Raw genomic sequence first — 23,785 nt, forward strand, 5'->3', positions numbered from 1 at the left:
GTCACTCTTTGAGACCATATGGTTATTTTTATGTTTGTACAGGAATATGAAAGTTGGAAAAAAAGTTGATATTAGAGAAAATGGGAAATAACAAACAGAAGGGAAAAATATGAGTGAGCCATGGCAAAGAGATGTTTGAAAGAGAAATGAAGAAATGTACAGATGGGCAGAAGGCAAGATTGTGGCAAGACATGGAGTGAAAAACTGGGAGGCAGGAATTTGCAAAAAGGGAGAAAGATTAAATATATTTAAAGGACAGTAGAGACTTCAAAGAATGGTGAATGAATGCATGATAGTGAAAATGGGAGAAAATCCTGTATATCTGAATAGTGGAAATTCACAGTAGTGGCGAAAAGGTTTTATTCCTTTTTCTTTTTTATGATATGCAGAGTCTTTGCAGGTCACCTGGATATGGTAACATGTTATACATGGCTTATTAAGAGAGTATGATACTTTGGAGATGTATTTCTCATGTGCTCAGGGCCTATTCATTTATATCCAGTCAGGGCTATTAATTTATATGCAGTGGAATTTCACTTGTAGCACGATGTCAACCAAACAGCTGTGTTTCTGGACAACTAGAGTCACTTCTAAAGTTCAAATTCTGCCAAATTTAATAAGACAGTATCAAGTGCATTCAGATCAAAGCTGCCTACGTTTAATCTTCCTGTTTCCAATTTTAACATGAGTCTCAGGACAGAGTAGCTCAACTGAAAACAAAAATGACATGTATCTCTTTGCATAGGGTAAATCCCTACCAAATTGTCTGTAATAAAGCCTTGCATTTTAAATCTGAGAAGCAACTCTTTTCTAAAATCCTTATTAACTTTAATTCTTGCATTACTTATTATTCACATAACCAAAATACACAAGGGAATAGTCCTTATTACCATATAAAGTTCTTCACAGTTCAGTGTAAACTACCAGCAGAAGTCAACTTACAAAGAAATTTTTGAACTTCAGGAAGAAAGAAGCAAGTTCTCAGCTGGTGTAAATTGACATTCCTCTGCTAAAGTTAATGGACTAGGCCAATTAACAGTAGCTGAAGGTGCAATGTTGGTATGCTTTTCTTTTGCTCTTTACAGATCAGTCATTTGCCTTGATACAGTACTCTTTATGCAAATAAGTAAACAGGATTAATCGCTATAAATTATTAAAAACAGAGCTTGAAAGATAAACTTTCAGTAGAATGTCTAAAGCAGATAAGAGCTGTGCAAATTTATTCCAAGAAGACAGAGTTCCATAAATTAGGGCAACAGTGGGCAAGTAACCAAATGAGCTAGGGATGCATTTCCTACCCAGTGTGCATATGTAAATGCCCTTAATTGCAGATATGCACACACCTTGGCAGTAGAATTTGCCAACAGGTATGCAGAAAATGCCAGAACACAATTTTGCCTTTCTAATCAGGTTATGGAAATAGTAAGTTCAGGTCAAAACATCTGAAAGATCATATTTGTTGCTTTCATCTTAACAATATCCATGCTTGCCAACAGATATCCCAGATATCACAAGTATCCAGACCTGCCAGCCTAAGGAGACAGGCATAGATCCAATATTCATACAGTGGTTTCCATGGAGAATGGTAGGGTTTTGCAGGGGCCAGTCAGCAGACGTGCCACAGTGGTGTCTGTTAACACTGTCCTGTGAAATAAATTGAGATAACTTAAAATACTGCTCAACATGTCAAGTATACTTGAATACAACCCAGATAAAGCAGGGCATAGTATTTCTCCTGAGAGTAATAGTATAATTTTTATCAGAGTAATAATTTTAACTAACTGTTCATGTTGTGACAGTTTTCCCTCCCCTGGACCTAATCATTAGACAGTATTTTAAATGGCATTTTAAGTATGCGGTGTTGAAATTCAATACTGGTGTCAAGTCAGAAGTCTGTGTGCTTTATGGCATTTTCAGTATAATTTTAAAGTGCTAGCAGTGTAGACTCCTGAGGGAATACGCCCAATAAAAAGAGCAATCTAGAAATGTGGCTAACAGATTGGTTGCGCATGTTATCCTGTTGACATTCTTTACTCACTCAAGTTAATGGGCAGAAGTGCACAATTTCCTGTAGGAAAAGACAGCAGAGTCAGTGCCAGTGTAAAATTCCCAGTGCTAATTAGAAAAACATCTGTAGCTATTTGGAAATAGAAGTAATCAAACTTAATTATGGAAATTTATTTAAAATAAGACTTTCTGCATATTCTTTCAATTTTTGTTCTATCAAAGAACTACTAATAGAATGGCAGAGAAGAAAATTGAAATATCTGTTAATTTTTTATAACCTAGCATCAGCAAAAATGTTAAGCAAATTTGCCTAAGTTTTATAACTTGCCAAGACACAGATACAATGTTAGAACCCTTCTTTAAAAACTTCCTCATGCTTTGCTACTTGTGCTAAAAAAAATAAGGTATGTTACCTCTGCACAGAATCTTAAATTTGAACCTTTGTGGTCTAGATACTGGGATTTTGAATGAAAGGAAAAATCTAAATTATTAAAAGGTATATTCATTATTAAATATTCTCTGCACTTTCAGATAGTGTATCTCAGATATGGCTTAGAAACATAGGGCTGAAGAGTCATTGTCTTCTGTTTCCCTCAACTTCATGGGGCAGATATTTAATCCAACAGTGTTTGGACCATTTTCTCTACATACACTCATCTACCACCAGAAAATTCCCAGTACCCTAAGCCTGACTTTTGATCACAGGGCAAATTAAAAAACCCTGAATATTAGTAACCACAGGAAAACAATCTGAGAGCTCATGAGGCAGCACCAATGGCCTAATCCTGCAGGAGCCGCTGTTACATTTGAAATTTCCCATGCAGCCTGGTGAATGGATCTTACCCTCAGAGGAATACCTTAAGCCACTCCAGAGATATCTGCCATTCCAGTTAGCCGAGCATGCTAAATGAGCAGGTCAAAGCGAGTCACTCAAGAATTTAAAACCTCTGGGAGCACTGGCCTTCCTTGTGTCAGATTTAGTCTTGCTGTGGCAATTCAGTGCTTCACAGAAGGGTGAAAATACATTGAAAGTCTACTGATACATCAAGGATTTAAAAAAAAAAGTCCAAACCTGTATATGCCCTTGTAGGTAAGCAACAGAAGCCCTGAAGCATTGTATTAGTACAATATAAATATGGTACAAACATGATGAAGAGACAGCAATCCACTTTTTTCAATTCTCCTTAGGAATATCAACAATTTACACACCAAAGGTCTCATATCACAACCTTGATTTATAATCGAAAATCACCCTAAGCTGACATGATTTCTTCCATTAATTTATCAAAATCCATTTTAAATCACTATAAATCCCTTTCCCCTATTACCTGATTTGCTAAGTCATTCCTGAGTGTCCCTCCTTGAATGATTAGAAAATATTCTCTCTTTCTAATCTATTTATGTTACTCAAAATAGAGTTTGTAAGGGTTAGGGGGCAAAATAAATATGTGTAAATGTATAATAGGTGCACATCTGTTGTACTGAACTTAAAAAAGCTGCCCTTGTCAAAAAGTGGGATATGTATAATATTTTGTGAGACAGTATTGGCATAGGAAGCTATATTCAAGAATTTGGTTGAATAGTTTCAAGGTAAACATTGCTCATAGCTTTGCTGCCTTACAAATATTTGTGAAGGCAATAGAGTTGGAAAAATACGTAGGGAACATCTCTGTCTGCTCATTTGTCCCTAAAAGGTAATGCTTGTTTTCTATAAGTACAATTCTGATTTCACTGTTGTATGACAAGGCAATATTGTAGTAATGTAAATTGGATAGTTAATGTTTTTGGTTTTTTGCTATAGTTACCTAAGTTTGTCAGAACACATGATTAAAATTTCATTTCTAAATCAGGGTAGTTGATTTATGTAAGATTCTGGTTTTCAAATAATTATTTTATTTCCCAAGTTTTTCTTCTCTTGAGCAGCAGCTATACAGTTCTTATAACACGTTTCCTGCTGCCTGTGGAGAATCTACCTTTCACTCTCCGGCCAAGTGTTCCTTGGCTTGTGTGTATCAGAATATTTGCTTATCTTTTGTTTGCGAATTAAGTGACAGAACTGAATGATGTGACTTCTTAACTCATGAGAATATGAGTTAAGAATGTAGTGATGTAGTGAAATAACAGGTTCGGCTTATAAGTTATCAGTGTTAGCTTTGATAGCTGTGGTGGGCTTAGAAATGAGCAGGTAGTACATTTCCATCTATATCATTGTGTTTATTGTTCTGATAATTAAATTTGATTTTTACCTGAGATCATTGCTATCCAATATTTTCTCTGTAATACCTTGTTTGGTAGACTTCAATGTCTTTCAAAATTATATAAGTAGCTGCTTTTTATCCTTGCCAATCAGATCAAGTTGGTGCAATCTAGTTGACATGACTCATAAAAATGCATACTGACAAAGCTCTCTCCTCTTTCCTGAAGACTGGCACTGATATAATTGTGTATGTATTTTCCACATTTTCCAATTATGAACACCCATCTTTACATGACTGTAACAATGGATATTCAAAAGATCCTTGACAATAACTGAACTTTTTGAGTGCAGATTCTCTTTTGTATATGCGTATATATGCGTGTGTGTAAGCCTTGTGTGCAAGACTTCAGTTTTTACATAGCCTCTGAGTGCCCTCATTCAGATAGGTCTTGGCAAGAGCTTTGTATTAAAGTATTTTATTAGACTGTCATGACTAGCCCATAAATCACAGAAGCCTTCACTGTCTTCACGGCTTAAGTGGAGACGCTTAAATTAATTTTGAATGTAAACCTAACTTTTAAAAAATAAATTAACTGTTTTTTTATTATAAGGTAAGTTGGCTCTTCTAAAAGAGTTCACATGTCTGTTATGGTTATAGAAGACAAAGTCATTCAGACAGTATAATCTGATCATTCTTAACTGGAGTCCAGATCAAGAAATGTCTGACACTGTTCTTACAAGTGCTATCAATTTCTGCCTTTCTCTGTCCTTGTTGTCTTAAAAATAGGCCTCTGCTAACATCTCTTCCTTGTGCTTAAGTGTCCTTGGATTTCAATGTTAAACATTAATTATTGGCAAATCAGGTTTCTTGCAAGATGTATTTTCCTCAGATGCACTGCCCAGTCAAACTTGGAGAGTTACCATCTTGCTAATGATTGCTGTATATACAGTTGCTTGACGCTAGCAATGTGCTGCTTTCTCCCTTTCACTTTTTCTCTCCTTTTTACTCCTGTCATGCATACATCTGGAGGCAAATTGAGTACAAATATTCCCATGTTTGTCTCCCAGATGAGAACTGGACTTTAATTCATTCGTTCCTTTTATGAACATTACAACGAACATCAAAATTTCCCAAAATATTCCTGCTTACAAAATGTGCCCCATGCGTTCTTATCCACAAATCACAGCCTTGTGAGTGTTGAATTCTGTAGATCACCAACACAGGAACTAAATATACCATATGTAGACATACAGAAACAGAACCTGACTGTGACTGGTACTGTGCACAAGCACATTGATATCTGATGATGGGAGTCTGTCTGAAAATGAAGAGTGAAATGCAAATATGTGTTTCTGTATGTAGCAGCGGTATATGATTGTTGGGCTAGTACATCTATTTCACACTGATCTCTGATTGCAATAAAATAAAGCCTCTTGTTTATTTCTGAGGAACACTGGAAATGGTATATTTCCAATTTTTCACTTGCATTTCAAATTCTCCTAGTATGTCTTACAAAATATCTAAAGGAAAAAGGAAAAAAAAGAGGCAAAAAAAAGTTAGAACTCGGGGTATGTGATCTGACAGAGCCTAAAAATTATATGCACAGTCATTTGCAACCTGTCTGGATAATTTGTTTAAGTATTGTTTAAGTCATTATGTTTAAGGCTAGCTTTCAATCACATGTGCGATGAGGACTTCACTACTTACCATCCTCTCAAGGTAGACAAAATTTGCTGATAATAAAGTCAGATAGGATGTAGCAGCTGGTCTCCTGTGCTCTGTCGCCTGTGCAATTTAAAGCCGTATTATCAAGACAATGCTACCTACAAGATAGGAAGATAAACAGTTTGAGAGAATAAGCCTTTTATATTGAACTTCTGCATACCTGGACTTACCTGTGTGCTTATGTACTTTCTTGAATAAAGACTTGTGGGCTTAAACTGCAAATGTAAAAACATTCCTCTTTTTTTCAGTAACATCTATGATTTTAGCTGTATGAATTCAGTGGAGTAGTTTAGATTCTCTGAGCCTCTTTATTAGTTTACCAAGAGGTGCTAAGTGTGATTTTTTCTTTTCCTTTGTGCTCATTTGATTACACATATTTGCTGTTTTGATCACTTTAGATACAAAATACACAAAGCTGGTATTTCACTTTAGAAAAATTCAGAAGCTCCAAGCCATAATCAGAGAAAATCATTGTGTTTATCTTAGTCTCTTTTCAAAACCAAGCAAATCTTTAAATGTTATTTCACTAAGATACAAAATTATGAATCAGATGTGTGTGTGCAGTCAGTGAACAAGTTAGTGATTCTTAATAGCCATGAAAGCCTCCTGGTTCTCAGCTGTTTAATTGGTTTCAGTTTAATTGCTTCCTGAAATATTTTGGTCCCTCTTCTCTTCGATAGACATTCATTTGCTGGCTTATCCCAAACTCTCAAATTCCAGCATCTCTGTAATAACCTTTGCAGTCTTTGTCTTTCTCTTATCTCCCATCCAAAAAATCCTTATGTGCCGAATTACAGCAAAGTCACCATGGTTTTACACAACACAACTCTCCCCTAAATCCTGCACTCTACCTTTTAGCAGATTTTGGCTGGAGTTGAATCCCTCATCTTTTTGCAGAGCTTCGCGAAAATGCCTGTATTTCATAGACAAGAAAAAAAAATTATCATCCACAGTTCTTGCATCCCCTGCTTCAATTTCAGCAAAGATCCACCAAGGGAATCCATTCTCTTCCCAGTGGCCAGGAAGTCTGTTCACCCCAGAAAATGGAAGTATAATCCTGCACAAGGTTTTGGTAAAGCTGCCACAGAACTTTTGTTTGCGTAGCTTGGCTCACCGCAGCAGAGAGGAAAGGAAAAGGACTGGAGAAAGGCATCCCTGTTTTGCCACCTGAATAACAGTGTCTGCAGAGCATGTCCTCAGCTAAGTTGTTGCCTCTTTACCTCATTGGCTCAAAGTAAATATTACTTTGGTTTTGTGATTGAGAGACAAAGAGCAACAGAAGGAGCAGGAGACACAGAGGTTAGATGTAATTTTCCTGTCTTCTTTTATCATTTCCTTTCTCAGCCTCTTCCCTCAGATGCATTCCGTACTCCTTTTAACTACCAATGCATTATGCTGTTTAGAGTTTCAACTCTGTAGTAAAAACCCCTAAAATAGAAAAATGGTTTTAACATTTGGCACTTATGAAAAATACTCTGAAGTCTCACTCTAAGAGCCTGCAAAGAACATAATATGAATAAAGTGGACATTAGGGCAATTTACATGATCATCAATTTTCCTTTTCTTTCCCAATAGACACTACAGAGTGTGTGTGTATATGTCTGGAATTTAATGCCATCCATACAGTCAAAGTGAAAGAAAACTCTGAGTTTTTTGTATATTTTAACAGATCTGTTTCAATAATTTATATTGTTTAAATGAAACTATCATAGCTGTAGGAAAAAGAGAACACCTGACTGAGTTCAAATGCAAAAAGGAAACAACACACCAGGCAGAAGTAGGGATGGACTACCCAAGAGGAATATAGAGTCATGGCCCAAGCATGCAGGGTTGGAACTGGGAAAGCCAAAGCTTAGCTGGAGTTGAAGCTAATCAGGGATATGACAGGCAGTAAGAGAGGTTTCAGTAAGTATATCAGCAGCAGATGGAAATTAAGAAAAATGTAGTCCCACTGCTCAGTGGGATAGAGACCTAGGGCCAGAGGACATGGAAAGGGCTGAGATACTTGATGCCTTCCTTGCTTTGGCCTTTCTTGGTAAAGCTTCCTTTCAGGCCTCCCAGGCCCCTGCAACTAGTGGCAGAACTGGGAGAGTTAAGTAAAGCCCACATCAGAGAAAGACCAGAGTAGGGACCACACATGCAAATTGGATGTAGAGAATTCTGTGGCATCAGGTGTGCTGGATCCAAGAGTGCTGATAGAGGTAGCCAGTCTCATTACAAGGTTGCTGTTAATGATCTTTGAAATGTTATGATAATTTTGGGAGATACCTGAGATTGCCCTCTGTGATTGGCCCCATGGATGAGAGAACAATGAGAACAGTTACTGTTGTATACTTTGATCTTAGAAAGGCCTTCAACACAGTCTGCATAGTATCTTTATAGCAAATTGGTGAAATATGGACTGGATAGATAAACTATAAGGTGGGGAAAAATTGATTGGACACCAGGCTCAAATGGTGGTGATCAACAGCACAAAATCTAAGTGGTGACCAGTTACTAGTGGTGTTCTTCAGGGACTGGTGCTGGGGCTGATACTGTTTGATGTTTTTATAAACAACCTGCGCAATGGGATGGAGTGCAGCCTCAGCAATTTGTAGATGATAACAAACTAGGGGAAGTGGTTGGTGTGCTGCAACTTAAGGCAGCTATTCACTTGGTCCTCAACATGCTGGAGAAATGAGCTGACAGAGACCTCATCAAGTACAGCAAAGACAAACTCAAAGTCTTGCACCAGGGACTGAATAATACAGTGCATCAGTCCAGTCTGGTCATCAACTGGATAGAAAAGAGTTCTGCAGAAAAGGACCTTGGGTCCTGAGGGACAAGTTGAGCATAAGCAGTAATTGTGCCCCTGTGGTGAAGGTGGCCACTGGCGTACTGAGCTGCATCAGCAAGAGCAGAGTCAGCAGGATGCAGTAAGTGATTATTCCCCTTCATCAGCACTGGTGAGACCACACCTGAAGCACACTGTGTTGGGCCGCCCAGTACAAAAAAGACAATGGAGCAAGTCAAGCTTGACTGGAGCAAGTCAAGCAGAGGGTCAGCAAGAAGGTTAAGGGCCTCAAGCACAGGATGTATGAGGAGAGGCTGGCTGAGAGAACTGGGTTTGTTTAGCCTCCAGAAGAGAAGGCTGAAGGGAGATCTTCTTGCTGTCTACAGCTGCCTACTGGGAGCGTGTAGAGAAGATGGATCCAGACTCTTCTTGGAGGTGTATGATGAGAAGGCAAAAGGCAACAGACACAAGTTGCAACATGGGAAATTCTGATTAAATACAAGGACACATTTCTCAAACATGAGTATGGTCAAACGCTGGAACAGTTTCTCCGGAGACGTTCTGAAATCTCTGTCCTTGGAGACAGTGAACTGGACTGGACACATCCCTAAGCAATCTGCCCTAATTTGACCTCCTCTGAAGAGCAGTTTGGATCAGATCGTCTCCAGAGGTCCCTTCTAAATGAAATTATTTTGTGATTTTATAATAATTTGGTTTTTCATAAGTGACTGTAATTTTGGTCTTTATTGTCACACTCTCTGAGGCATCACTAAAGAAGCCAGTGTCAATACCAATGGAAGGTAACTGCCTGATACTTGTTAAAGATTTTAGTTGAGCTCCTGTTGAAAATAAACCTTTTAAAATTCATCCATCATAATTTCTATAATTATTTTGAACCTTTAAGAGTATAAATATTACATCAAACAACAAAACAAAATTTGAAAAGCCAAGGTTTCTTTTATATTTGGGCAGCTATATTATTCTTTACGTAGCTTTCCTCAACAGACTGAATTGCTTCAGTCATTTTGGTAGGAATCATTCAGCATTGCAGCAGGAGGAAATCCATCTTGGATGTGGCATATCAATAGCATTATTTTCACTGTGTACTTTCCAGTGTATATTTCCAATAAAATAAAAACGAAGCCTTCTTTCAAGGAAATAAGCACAATTCTTTTAAAAAATAGCATATTTTCTTAGGATGTGATTCAATCAATATATATTATCATGCATCTTAAAGCACTTTCAAGAGAACTGTTAATGAGCCTAATGCAATTTTTCACAGTTAAGTCCTGTAACTTGTTATTAAAAAAAAATCCCCTTGACTTTATGTTGAGTCACTACTATATGAGGCCTTTGCTGTTATGCCTGCTGTGCTTTTGAATAGACAGCCATGGTGTTTAAGAAATCTCCTTGGCTCCATTTGACTTGATATTAATAGTGGGAGGAAGAAAGAATGTTAAGAGTTATGCTTCTTAAGGGATTATTTTGTGGTTTCAGTTTAAAGTTTCATTCAGTTTCTTTGAAAACAAATTGCTTGGGGTTTTTTTATTAAAAAAGGCAGGAGATTGAAGTTAAAGTAATTTCTGTATATTACTTTCTACGAATTTTCTACTGTACACATAACTCGTTCTGAGTGAGCAGACTTTAGTAATAGAGTGAAGGTTGGATGAGCTGAGAAAGTAGAAATGTACCATAACCCAACAGCTGGCATTCTTTTCTTTAATTTTCTAATTGTACAAGGTTAAAGATCAGTTTCTAAAATGATAATATTTTCATCACTGTCCTGGTTTCAGCTGAGACAGAGTTAATTTTCTTTATAGTGGCTGGTATGGGGCTATGTTTTGGATTTGTGCTGAAGACAGTGTTGATAATACAGAGATGTTTTAGTTGCTGCTGTACTAGTCAAGGACTTTTCAGCTTCCCGTGCTCTGCCAGGTGCAGAAGAAGCTGGGAGGGGACACAGCCAGGATAGTTGATCCAAACTGACCAAAGGGCTATTCCATACCACATGACGTCATGTTCAGTATATAAAGCTGGGGAAGAAGAAGGAAGGGGGGACATTTGGAGTGATGGCGTTTGTCTTCCCAAGTAACCATTACGCGTGATGGAGCCCTGCTTTCCTGGAGATGGCTGAACACCTGCCTGCCCATGGGAAGTAGTGAATGAATTCTTTGCTTTGCTTTGCTTGCGTGCGTGGCTTTTGCTTTACCAATTAAACTGTTTTTATCTCAACCCTCAAGTTTTCTTACTTTTGCTCTTCTGATTCTCTCCCCCATCCCACCGAGGGGGAGTGAGAGAGCGGCTGCGTGGTGCTTAGTTGCCGGCTGGGGCTAAACCACGACAATCTCTTTTTTTTGAGAGAGAGAGAGCATCAAGTTTAAAAAAAGATAATAAAATGGTGATCCTTTCTAACATTCAAGTCTTTTGACTGAGACAAATAGACTTTCGTTTCTTTCCATTTAGTGAAATGTTTGCACTCATAATAGCTTTAAATAATTATGGAGATAACAGAAGATGGATTTTGCTGTTATTATTGTTGACTAGAGTTCATTCTGATTTATTATATGGATTTCTTTCTAATATTAATATAGGTTGAGTATGCGCTGCTATGAGTGCTTTCCACTTAAAACAAGTTAAGTGTTGCTAACTTTTCACTTACCTGCAGGTACAAATTACATGCTACAGATAAATTAGCTCAAATTCCGAAAGGAGAGAATGTGTGTGTTTACATTGTAGACATTCTTTGTTATTTCTTTCTAAATTTGGAAAGACAATCTACTGGTGAGCTATATCTATGTTTGTCCTTCTAAATAGAAATAAGAAAGCTAGATATTGTTTAAATCATAACCACCTGAAAAAACAGATACAAAGTTCTATTATACCGCTGAGTTGAAGATGTGTAACACTTCATTAAGTTAAACCATCCAGTTTGCCCAAATGGGTATGTAATTCGAACAGTTTATAAATATATTATAATACAAGCAAATGGCATAGCTAATCTATTAAAAAGTGGAGGGACTACTAATCACATTGCTGTGTTTACTTTTAAAGTATCAGAATGACCATGTGATTTTCCCTCTTTATCCTGCCTTTCTTTCATCATGTCTTCATCTAATACATAAAAAAAGCAACTGATAAGAGAAGTACTGTGGTATCTTTTTTGAGTCACATGTCTTTACGGTTATTATAAACTGAAAATATAAGAGAATAGGTAAAAATTTGTTATTCAGTTCTATAGTTTGTAATGCTAAGATTTTAAAATTAGTTACTATATCTTTTTTGCATAAGATTCTAATGAGCATAAAGACAGCCTTTACTATGAATTTAGTGACTGTTTATAGGGATTCCACTAAGCCCTACAGAACTTAATGTACTTAATTTCATTGCTCAGATAGTATAATTTTATGTGAATTTAGGAAGAAAAATGTGATTAATCAAGGAAAATACAAGTTTTGCTAAATATGAAAATTATTAACGTAACTGTTTAAATATGCAATTAATTATTTTTTTAGTTTGCCCATTAAAGAGCAACAATGTTGATCTTTAAATCCACCTGGCATATTTAATAGGCGTCCTTAATTTCGACCTGTAGAAACCCTGTAATTTCGACCTGTAGAAAATATGGTCATACACTTCTCACCAATGATTAATATGCTTAAGGTAATTTTGCAAGTCTGAAAAATAAACTTCAGGTGTTCAAAACCTGGAAGTTACTGCTAACAGAAGTGTCAGAATAGACATTTAAGATGCACTGGATATCTGAATGCACTTCAAATCAGGTCACTTTTCAAGTTTCAAATATGTAGAAGCATTTATTAGCAGCAAAGCTCCAATAGAGTCTTTGCAACCAAGAGATAATTCTGTTTTCTTGGTAAATCTCTGGGGAGGTTGATACTCTCTGTGGTTATAGTTGATGCAGGGTAGTAGGAGCTAAGTGAGAAAATTGGGAATGCTGGAGAACATGCAGTGAATGGCATGAAACTAGAAATAGCATGTTTAAGGTACCTAAACCAAAACTCACTTCCAAACTGGTGCAGTTTACCACAAAGTGATGTATTGTGGTCATACACACTGTAGCTCACTGATTTTGCTTGGGTGGTTAGCCACTCAACACTAAATGCTTTCATTTTGATACCTTTGTTAACTGGACTGAAAAAAAAATCATTGATTAAAATATAAATCTCTTAGGTGGAAGCTGATGGAAGTATATCAGGTGAATCTGTAGCTGAATTGGTCCAGCAACTTCTATACTACTATTTTCAATTGAAGTAAATTCACCTTAGTGATATTGTAGCCAGAACTTTACAGTACATAAAAATACAAAATAAATTCATGTAGGAGCAGCAAATAAGATTACACAATTAATGCCAACGGTGTAATCTCCACACTGTGCATCTCTTAAAGGCAGTAAATAGTGAATGGGTATTTTATGCTCCTTATATCTCCCTAAGTGTAATTAACTCCAACAGTCTCTAGACATTTTTTATATTTATGGGGGATTTTCGGTAGAAGTGAAGTAGCAGTAACTTTGAAAATCTAGTGTACATTTATTCTCTTTGTTATAAAATAGAAAGCCTATGAATAACATGTATTATATGGGTAGTGTAATGTACAGATTTGCTGCAATTTGATCATTATGTGGCTTTTTCTGTATTTTCTATCATATCCAATAAAATAAGATAGAAATTGCAGTAAAGTGTTAGATTGACTTAAATTAGCCAAGACTGGTAATAATGATCATTCTTACTGCTTCTCTCCACGTCAGAAAGCGATGATTGAAACTTGCTGCCGTTTCCAGTTATTTGAAGGAGAATTTTGTCTAAAGGGGAAGATCAGGACAGCTTTTGAGTTTATTTCAAAACAAACAGAGTTCTTGCTGATTTCATATTTTAGGGTTTCAGCCATGCATGCACCACCTTTTTTTCATAGGAACTCACTTATAAAGGTAATAAAACCTTCATTTAAAAAATGGCAGAAGATATTTTCATTGTTTTTAATTTGTCAGGTGATACCCAAAATATTTTATTAATTTGTTTAACTGTTCCTCTGCCAGGAAACAGAACTGCCTTTGTACTAAGAACCATCAGAGCATGAAACTGTGCTTAAATGCTTCATAATAAGTGAACTGTTTTTCAAAAATACATTAATTTTTTTTCATTTGTGTCCCATTTCATTGTGTTATTTATATTAACTTTATTACAATCTCAGTGTCCTGATTTATTTTGATCCCTGCCAGGTTCTAAGTAAAGGACTAAAATGTATCTACAATTTTCTCTTTTATTTTAAAGTAGTTGTTTGTCTTTTTATTGTACTTTTCCTGAGGACTCTTCATTTATGTCTTAAGTGGCTGACTACTCTCAAAGTCCATTGAAGTAGGCAGGAATTGAAGTGTTTAACAACTGGCAAAATCAAGTGGTTTCTGAAGAAAACGCAAAAAAAGGAACCTCTAGCCACTTTAAAAAGTGGACTTTCCTCAGTGGAGCATTTGTTTATATAAGGCACACTTTCCATCAAGTAGAGTTGCTGCTTCCATTTCAGCATAAAATAAGCTGCTCTTATAACATGAATTACCAACCGTTTACATCAGTTCTTGTCAAAATAACAACTTTGGAATACATTTATTTTCAAGAAAATAAATTAAATCTTGCTGTTTATCCATTTTTTAAACATCAAGATAGCAAGAGGATCCAGTTTTGCTATTATTTTGTGAAAAGAAACATACATTTCCTGTATCAGTAACTTTCTGATGCTCTTGGAATGCAAACATATCAAAATACTAAATTCAGTTTATTGTATTTTTTTATGAGCCCACACAAATACCAACATTGTAAAACCAACAATATGCACAATTGAGCCACCCACCATGCAAGGGAAGTAGAACAGCAAGTCAAATAAAAGACGGAAAATTATCTGTGCATTGAGTACATAATACCTGATTTATTTCTGTTGTGATTTGGACATGTATCAATTTTAGCATCTATGTGTATTTTAAGGCTAGTTTACTTAATTTTTTCCCCTTATGCTCCTCCTTTTGAGTTGCTACCATACCCTGACAGTAATATTTAATCTCTTTTTCCCAGCAGACAAGAATATTTTAGTTCAGCTCTCAAATACCTGGGCAAACATTTATCCAATCTGCAGAACTTCAAAGAGAACCGTAAAGGGGGAGAAGTCATTATATTTCACACAGTCATGGAGCTGGAAGAGACATCAATCTCATCTTCCCCCTGTCTAAAGACAAAATGAGTAAAACCAGTCCGATGTGATAATTCTATTTGTTCTCTTCCACCACCAAGACATTGTTCATCTTAGGAAATTTTAGTGTCTGTGGGTATATGCTTGGGTTTGTAATGTCTAGTATGGCTCTTAGGGAAGCTAAGTCTGCAGCAGCAACTTTCAAATAGACTACTATTGTACCTGGTTTGCAACAGGTCTGTTTTCAGTGAAGATTTGTATCTGAGAATACTAATAGGTAGTTTCTTTTCTGAATATAGAAGTCTTTTTAGATTGTCAGGAATAATTTCTTTTCTGCTGCAGTGTTATCTGAACTAGGGTATGGAGCTTAGCTATTTAAACAAATATTGTTATTTAGGACATGTCTTGTGGTATTTATTAAGACAAATAATTCCCTGTGAATGAAAATTATGCTTGCGTTCTGCTTAATTAGTTAGATTTGAACCCAGTAGCAATGTAGTACATGGATTTTTTTAGAAGTGTAGTCCAGGTATTATGGGATCTGAGAACAGAGGTGGGCTATGTGCGTATTTCCTCCTAGCTGAGCTTGGGCACAATCTGCCAGACATTCTCTCTATTCGGGAATGACATGTTCTGTGTGTTTTGCAGGAGATTACTTTGGAAAAAGGAGAGAGACCATGTTTGTAATTACTCCAGGGGGAAAAAAAAAAAAGATAAAAGAGTACCTGCCCTTTGGCATTGAAAAGTAAAAGGAAAGGATAAAGTTGCAATAGTTAAAGGTGAGCTAAACCTCAGGGCCCATTGCAGTTCATTTCAAACAACTGAACGGGTACCATCACCTGGCAACCTGAAAGCCTGGGTTACAACCCCGCTATTTTCCAACAGTAACTGGAAGGCCCAAATATGTTTGAATCCTTTGAATTCTGTGGCCAGCCATTGGGAAAAATGTCTCCAAACAGTTCTTCTTTAGAAGTACACTATTGTTCACACTAAGGTCCGCAGCAATCTGAGAGAAGCACTAAATTAACAAAGCTGGGAAAAAGAGATGATTATACTGTAGTCTTATCCTCTCCTTGTTACTATTGGTAATTTTCCTTTGTGCTGTTGAAGATAGTCTGCCTTGCTCCTGTTTCTGCTTTTGTCAGTGCCTTCATAACTGCATTTCCTCTACTTTTTTCTAGGCTGTCATCCTAGCCATTTAATATCCTGTAAAATAATATTTGTGCAAGTTGCATTGCGGCTTGAAGATAGTGTGTTCACAGCTAGTTGCTCAGCTGTTATCATCTGAGTATCTTTTGGGGTTTTTCTTACCTAGATTGTTGCATTATCTACCTGTTTCTTTCCTCGACGACCAACTTACAAACAATACCAGTGTCAGATAACCTATAATGCTCTACATGACCTATATCTATGGCTAGGTCACATAACCCTAGAATTATTACATCTAAATCTCAGGTGTGCTCCAGGAAGAATTTCTCTGGCACATGGTAAAGGAGAACTGTAGTACTGTATTGGTATTCTTTGTACCTCAGGTAGAGAGGTCCTAGAAGCTACTGTTTAAAGAATTCAATCCCATCAAGAACTGATAGGTACTGAATCAGTGTCAATATACCGAAGTGAAATCTAACTAACTGAGGGTTAAGGAATGATAGTATACAGAGAGACTGAAAAATCTCAGTGCTTTTCCAGAACTGGTTTCAATTAATAAGCAGACAGCTGGCTATAAAATATTTTCAGAGAAGAGGGTCTGGTTGAAGACCAGATTTCCAGAGGAGACAAAACAAATCAGGAGTCGCACCACTGGTAGAAAATGCTGCCAAGTCTTGTGAGATCTGGTTAAACTTTTTCATCATAATATGAATGACATGTACAAAGATTCTGTGAAGTCCACCAGAGACTTCATTAATGCTAGCCTGTTTAACCTAGAGGGCTCATGTGTGCCCCAGCAGTGCTAGAAGTACATCATCTTCTTGTTCTAAGCTCTGGCATTAGTAAAGTGTGCTTTTCTCTCTGTATGTAGACACATTTGGGTTTTTTAGGTTAGTAATTTACATTTGTTGGGACAGAATGTACTACCTTGCATTCAACCTCTGTGTTTCTATAAATGAAACCATGAAGGCAAAAAGAAAGATTAATTTATTAGAAAATGCCTCATTCAAGAAATTGGGGACTTTCTCTGCAAACACACAGAGAAAAATTGTAGTTCCCGTTCTGGTTTGCCTTTCTGCACTCCACCAAGCTGGGAGACTCTGAAGTCACGTTTATTTTCAGAACAGTTCATACAGTTGCTAGACATGGGATCCGAATGTCTTGGCAAACCCCATCCTTAGTCCTCATGTTCCCTAATACAGAATTATGAATGGAGTTAAAGAGGTATCACTGTTGAAACCTCCAGCACTGGTCCAGTATTCCTTCAAATACTTGGAAAAGTATATGTATGTGCTTTTTTGAGCATTTCTGTAGCTTTACAGAGATGCAATGAAATGAAAAAAAATATTTCATTTTAACTCATGCTGTTCATTCCTTCTGCAGTTTGTTTAGTTTATTTCATGCTCTTGGAGCAGGAGACTTCTAGTTTTCCAAAGTTATTGCCTGTGTTCCACTTCACACTAAGGGCCCCATTCTGCTCTGACTGAAACAAGCATAAAAATACTACAGTGTATTTTTGGATAGATAGGTGTATTGAGCTTTTCTTTTAGTGTCTTTTCCTGTTTATTGGGTTCAGAATAACATCTTTTAACTCTATTTAACTGCTATTTATCCTGACAAATAAATAATTTTGTTTCCTTCCTCTCATTCTGCATAGCAAGGATCCAGGACGTATACTTGAAATACCATGCAGATAAAAATCACTGTCAGACTTGAGATCAGTCACTTTTTCTGTTGATTACTAGATTTTGCAGCTACCCATGCAACTAGTTGAAGACAAAATGGACTACCAGTTAGATATCTAAGATAATAGTTACTTTTTTTTTTTTAAATGAGGTGTATTTTTTCATCTAAAGAAGTAAAATACCAAGTACCATCTGTATACAAACATCAGCCCATCATTAACTTACAAATAAAACAAAAAGCAAATATAAAAATATAATAATGAGGTGTTCTGACAAGCTGTGGAAAAAAAACTGTCTTCTTGTCATAACAGAATTTGCATTACATTTCAAAGAAAATGAGTGTTTCACATAGGGATACAAAATAATCTCTAATTGTATATTCAGAGTCTAGTATGATATTCCATTCTTAGGTCAGATCTCAGAAACATGTAGCGCATCAGATGTTTAGTGACATGCTCTGACTATATTCTTTCGTTATTATACCACGAACCTGAATGTGTTCTTCCTTCAACATCCTTTCTTATAATGTCTTTGTTAGAATCTTACTCAGGTGATTGGAAGAGAAGCATAATAGATCTTGACGCTGGAAAAGAAATTTTGTTTTATTTCGTAGGTATTTTATTATACCTATTATACTTTATTTATTATATTTATTTTATTATATTAAAGTGCCTTCTAACATAGAAAAAATAGCATGAATCAAAACTATAGATTTTCTAATTTTTCTTGCAAGTTTGAGTTAAGATCAGGAGCTGGATCTAGAATTTTGGCTGTTCTGTGTTTGGTAGGTCAGAATGAAGTACTGGAAACAATTTTCCCTGAACTCGGGAAAATTCATATTCAATCCCTGTCTGACCTTTGCAGGATAATGCCTCTCTTTGTGGGCTTAAAATGTGAAAAATAAAATGGTAAGATTCAGATTTTGTACGGAAAAAATCAGAAAGATGTAGAAATTACAGGATAAGGGAGTCTACCTGACTTTAAGGTGCATTTGTAATTGTAAGCATGAACATTGTTTTAAACTGTCCAAACTGCATTTTATGTGCATTTCGAAAATGTACATATTTTCTTTTCAGCAGGAAGATAATACAGTCCTGTCCAAATTGTTCATTCATTGTTACCCTTCCTAGTGACAGCATTACTGTTCGCCTTGGTTATAGAACTTCATTTAATTAAAATTTCATTCACTGTAGGAAGGATGAGGAAGTGAATCATGTCTCAATAATGGAAATCTGGAAGGGGAAGGCATTTTCATGTGTATTGAAATAACAACCACAAGGTGCTAGGTCATTTCCAGGTTTACGTTTGAGGCAGAAGCTTTGCCCCAGATGACTCAGACTGGAATTGTCTAAAAGGTCCAGGTCCCACCAAAAGTAATGGGCATTACACTGTATACCTAATAGTTCAAAAACTATGTAGGTGTTATATACAAGGCTTATCTGGTTGCTTTCCCATGTGCTAAACTCTTTACATAACAGTGTGTTTATTAACTGTATTCTGAAAAAGTTGTCTAAGCTATGGCAACACTTTTAAAGCAGAAAAAAGCTAGTGTTAGAGAAGGCTGGTTTGTGAGAAGCATATGGTTCAAAAAACCCAGCATTCTTCCATTCCCTGTGGAAAATGAATTGTTTTTTGAAATTATCTCTTTGCATAACTATCTGTTACAGTAATAGCATGACTGAAATGCCTTGACATCCAGTCAGCCTCACAGACAATTTATGCAAGGTGCTGTACAAGTGCATAAAACCCGCTCCTCTTCCAGTTCCTTACATGACTAGAAACAGCAAAGGGAGTAGCAGGAAGACAGGCAAACAAAGACATACGAGTGAGCAAATGATAATCTTCATCCATTGACTGATATAGCAAAATTCAGAATCCCAAACTGACTAATGCTCAGTGTACACCACTCTCTTGGGTAATACAGGAAAGCTTGATTTATGTAGTTAGGTTAGGAGCGGCCCCCCACCTCCAGCCACGACTCCCTCCTACCCCAGCCAGTGGAGCCCAGCCCGGGGATCCAGGGGCCTGGGGTCTCTGCCCAGGCTGAGCGACCCAGCTGCCACTTTCCTGTTTGCAGGTTCAACCAGTAGCAAAGCGCAGAACGTGTCCCAGAGACTGATAATAACTGTGTGCTGATACAGTGTAGATCAAGAACTGATACTTCAGATGCGGAGAAGTTGAGAATCACATGTTGAAATGCCTGTGTGGTTAGTTCTCAAATGCTATCAAATGTTGGTAGTAATTTGGTGGAATACATTGCTGAGTCTGATCATACATTTGTGGCTTAGTTATTTGGATCATACTCTTTTTGATGTGAAAAGTGAATTGTGGCTCTAGGTTTTGATCTTATTTTTCAGTTAGTGCTTGAAGGATGGTGGATAATCTTCATTATATTCAGATATATCCATATAATGTCTTTGGCTTTGCTGGGTTTACATGAATGTTACTAAGAGTTTACCTCAGGGTTGGTAACCTTGAATTGAATATTTAAAACAAAGGAATTGTGGAAGTGCTTTGAACTGGAAGGTGATACACAGGTTTCCTGCATAGCTCTGCTAATGCACTGAAGATCTAAATGACCATGTGCTTGGTGTTAGTTTGGGGTTCTTGCTGAGAAGGAGTTATAGGGTAGTTTAAGTGACAGTTTGAAAAACAGGCAATTACACTGAAAGAGTGAGCTGTTTCAATATAATTGGAGAAAGCACCTCATAGGAACATGCAAATATTGTGCTTGCATCCACCAAACAACAGAGAATTACCTTGCACTTTCTGTCTCTCTGTACTGATGTCTGTAAACCCTCAGATGAATCAGTTTAATCAGTCACTGGAAAGAGCAAGTTAAAAAAAGCAGGAGGCAGGTTTCTGAAAGCCCTGTCCTCTTTTCATCAGATAAGTCACTAGCCAATGCACATGCTGGGAAGAGAATATAAATCCTGTCCCTACAACTTGACTTTTTGCCAGTCCAAAATAACAATTCCCACAGTCTAGGGTTAGCACAATTTTGGTGGCGGGCAGTTGGTCTGATGAGGTTATTATGCACTAGTTAGGCAATTGGGGGATCCCTAGGAGTTTTTCCTTCTCCATCTGATGTGTATTAGTGTGAGGGGGTTATTTATCTTTCTCATAGCAGTTTATGGCTCCCTGTGATAGTGTCACAATTTTGCTCCAAAGGTGATAGGACCTCAAGACAAGCCTTTGCCCAATTTCTTGAAATACCTGTCAGAGCTAACTTTTAGCATGGTCACTGCTTAATTACATCTCTGATTAATTCTGTGGCACCACTAGTGAACTCTGAAGTGAGTGCTTACTGAAGCGAGTCAGGGAAATTTAGGAGCTACCAACAGTAATTTTAGCTGATGGGCAAGAGTATTTTAGAAAATTTTAGAAAACATTACTGGTCATATGAACGTTCTGGCAAAGCTTTTCAGTTAAAATGCGTCTTAATTATATTTTGGGAAAGACTTATGTGTATCTGGGGTTTTTTTAGTAATAGGTGCCTCATTAAGCAGCATCTGTCCTCAAGCCCCAGTTGCTTGTTTCTGCCCTCTGTTCATTGCCCTCTCTTTTAGCCAATCCAACTATTTGTGTGGCACATGATAAACTGTATTCAGGAACAGAATTTAAAATGATGTTCATTCCCTTTTCCTGCTGCTATTCAAACAATATCGGTTTGATAAACTGTTATTCTCCTGTCTCCACAAATAGCTGTTTCCATGCTATTGAAGAAGGCAGTAAGGCATTGTGGATCGGAAGCTGGGTAGGAAAGTGGGAGAAGGAATGGGAGCTGTATAATCTGTCTTAGCTACCAAAACAAATGTGTGTGATATTTTTACCCTTGTCAGTCAAGAACTGCATGGCTAGTCATCTTTCTAGCTGAAATCTGCAAAACCATTATGCATTTTTCAGACTTTTCACCTTCTTTACCAATAAACTGTTGTTAGCCCCTCTCTCTTCCTTCTTGCTCTCATCTTAAAGGGATTCTGTCTAAATTATTTTCTTGAAGCTTTTTTGGGGAGTTCATTGTTAAACATTTATAAGTAGTGAATGAGGCTCTCCGCTGTCTTACCGAGGACATTTTTCTCAAGTAAATTGACACATTCACTTCTGAAGGGCATTCAGTTAAACAATTACATACAAATATCCTCTGTCTCCCTGCCTTTTAGTCTGAGTCAAGACACTAATTCATTCTCATCTCTTATAAACCACCTTCAGAAAGACAGGCAAATGAACATATTCAGAGCAAAAATGAAAGTGCTACAGAATGTTCTCAGATTCCTCAGAAGTGGGCCTGGACATTAGATTTTAGGGCTAGTTTTAAGTTTGCAGCACAAGTATTCATTGCCCAGGAAGCCTAGTTCTAGAGAAAGCTGAACTGGAAATTCACTTCATGGAATACATGGAATACCTTTTTCTCAGAAAAATCTGGGAAATGGGAATGCGATTCCTAAATTATAGCAAGGAGATGAATGCTTTTCCTATTCCCTTAATCTTTGTATGAAGAGAGAAGTAATGAGAAACAGCAATAGAGGGCTGGGGGAAGAGAAGGGTAGCAGAAGACTTCCATCCTGTAGACAAAAATTAATGAAGAATCATCAGCTGTACTGTATAAATACTTGCAGGTAGTTGCCAATGACTTAAATCAATAACATTGCAATGTAATCTAATAACTGTATAATATTTCCTTCCCACCTTGCCTTTTTCTTCCCTCATCTAGAAAACATGTCTTTTCCTGTGAAAAAATACTGGCTTGAGTAATAGTATATGAAGTTAATCATGTTCTTTATTCTGCTGCTCTACAGGGTTTCCTATACAGATGAATGACTCAGATCACTCGCTATTTCAGCATTCATTTCAAGGATGCATGCAGTTTATTCACGTGGATGATCAGCTGGTGGATTTGCACGCAGTGGAGCAAGGCCAGCTGGGAAGCTTTGCCAATGTCACCATTGACATGTGTGCCATTATTGACAGGTAAGTTGTGGAGACATCACTGATACTCTGATACACTGATACATGTCCTGTGTATTCTGAAAATATACAGTGATACAGAAAAGGTGGTTCTGACACTGCCAGTGATCACGTCAAGGCAGTCTTACCTTTTTAGCAGTGGGAACCATGCTTAGATGATGGAGATGATGGCTTTAAGTTGTAGATTGTGCAGGGTGCAGTGGAAAGCATATCTCCAATCTCCCCACTATCAGGCAGAGGAGGAGGTGAAAAGCTCTTGTAAGTCAAATTTGGCCCACGGGTCAATAATATGTCTGCCTTGAATAGATGGAACTCTCCTGAAAAGTCACACATTTTGTCTGTTTCTTAGATGACTGTTATGGAGATCTTTTTTCAACCAGAAGTTGTGCTTCCTAGCTTCAGTGCCTTCTGGCTCCACTGAATTCCTCAGAGAACTAAAATAGGTCCACATGCTTGCACAACTGTGCATGTAATAAATGCTCAAACTTTATTAAAATAATGCCTAGTGGATTTTTTTTTCCAAACTGAGAAGAGTAATTCAGAATTATGGCAGGCTTTTGCTTTGAGCCCTACCTTTTCAACCACTTACCTGTGTTAATTTCTGTTGCTCCTGATTAATAGTTTCTTCTTTGTTGGCAAAAAAGAAAATACTAGGAAAGACAGGGAAAGAGCAAGTAGCCCAACTCCTGAATGCAGGCAGCTTGGCTTATTATGAAAATTACCTACATATTAAACCCATTGCAAGTCTGTGGAAGGCTGAAAATGGCTTTTTAGAATTCTGCTTTGAAAGAAGCGAAGATTACAGGATCATAGAACCCTAGAATAATTCAGATAACAAGCAACCACTAGAGTTCATGTGGTCCAAGCCCTGCTCAATGCAGGGCCAGCTTTCAAAGCTACGTCGGGTTGCTTAGGGCCATATCCAGTCGAGTTTTGAGTATCTCCAAGGATGGAGATTCCACAGGCTGCGTAATTCTAGGTATCAGCAAAGATCTGCATAGTTATGGTAAAGAAATGCATGTGCTTTTAATTTCCTACTGTAAGTTAAGAGAATCTCAGAGATAAATGCTACTGTGAAAAAATGA

At 37.1% G+C, this 23,785-nt stretch overlaps 1 protein-coding gene across 1 annotated transcript in view; it reads left to right on the forward strand.

Moving 5' to 3' along the window:
* CNTNAP2 (contactin associated protein 2) overlaps positions 1–23,785 on the forward strand; it is a 1,202,777-nt gene that overhangs the window by 717,479 nt on the left and 461,513 nt on the right. The window contains exon 10 of the mRNA XM_075493725.1: positions 22,532–22,703. Coding sequence (XP_075349840.1) covers positions 22,532–22,703 — 172 coding nt within the window. The remainder of the gene's footprint in view (positions 1–22,531; positions 22,704–23,785) is intronic.

The sequence above is a fragment of the Mycteria americana genome, chromosome 2 (genome assembly GCF_035582795.1).
Source record: "Mycteria americana isolate JAX WOST 10 ecotype Jacksonville Zoo and Gardens chromosome 2, USCA_MyAme_1.0, whole genome shotgun sequence".
NCBI classification, from domain to species: Eukaryota; Metazoa; Chordata; class Aves; order Ciconiiformes; family Ciconiidae; genus Mycteria; species Mycteria americana.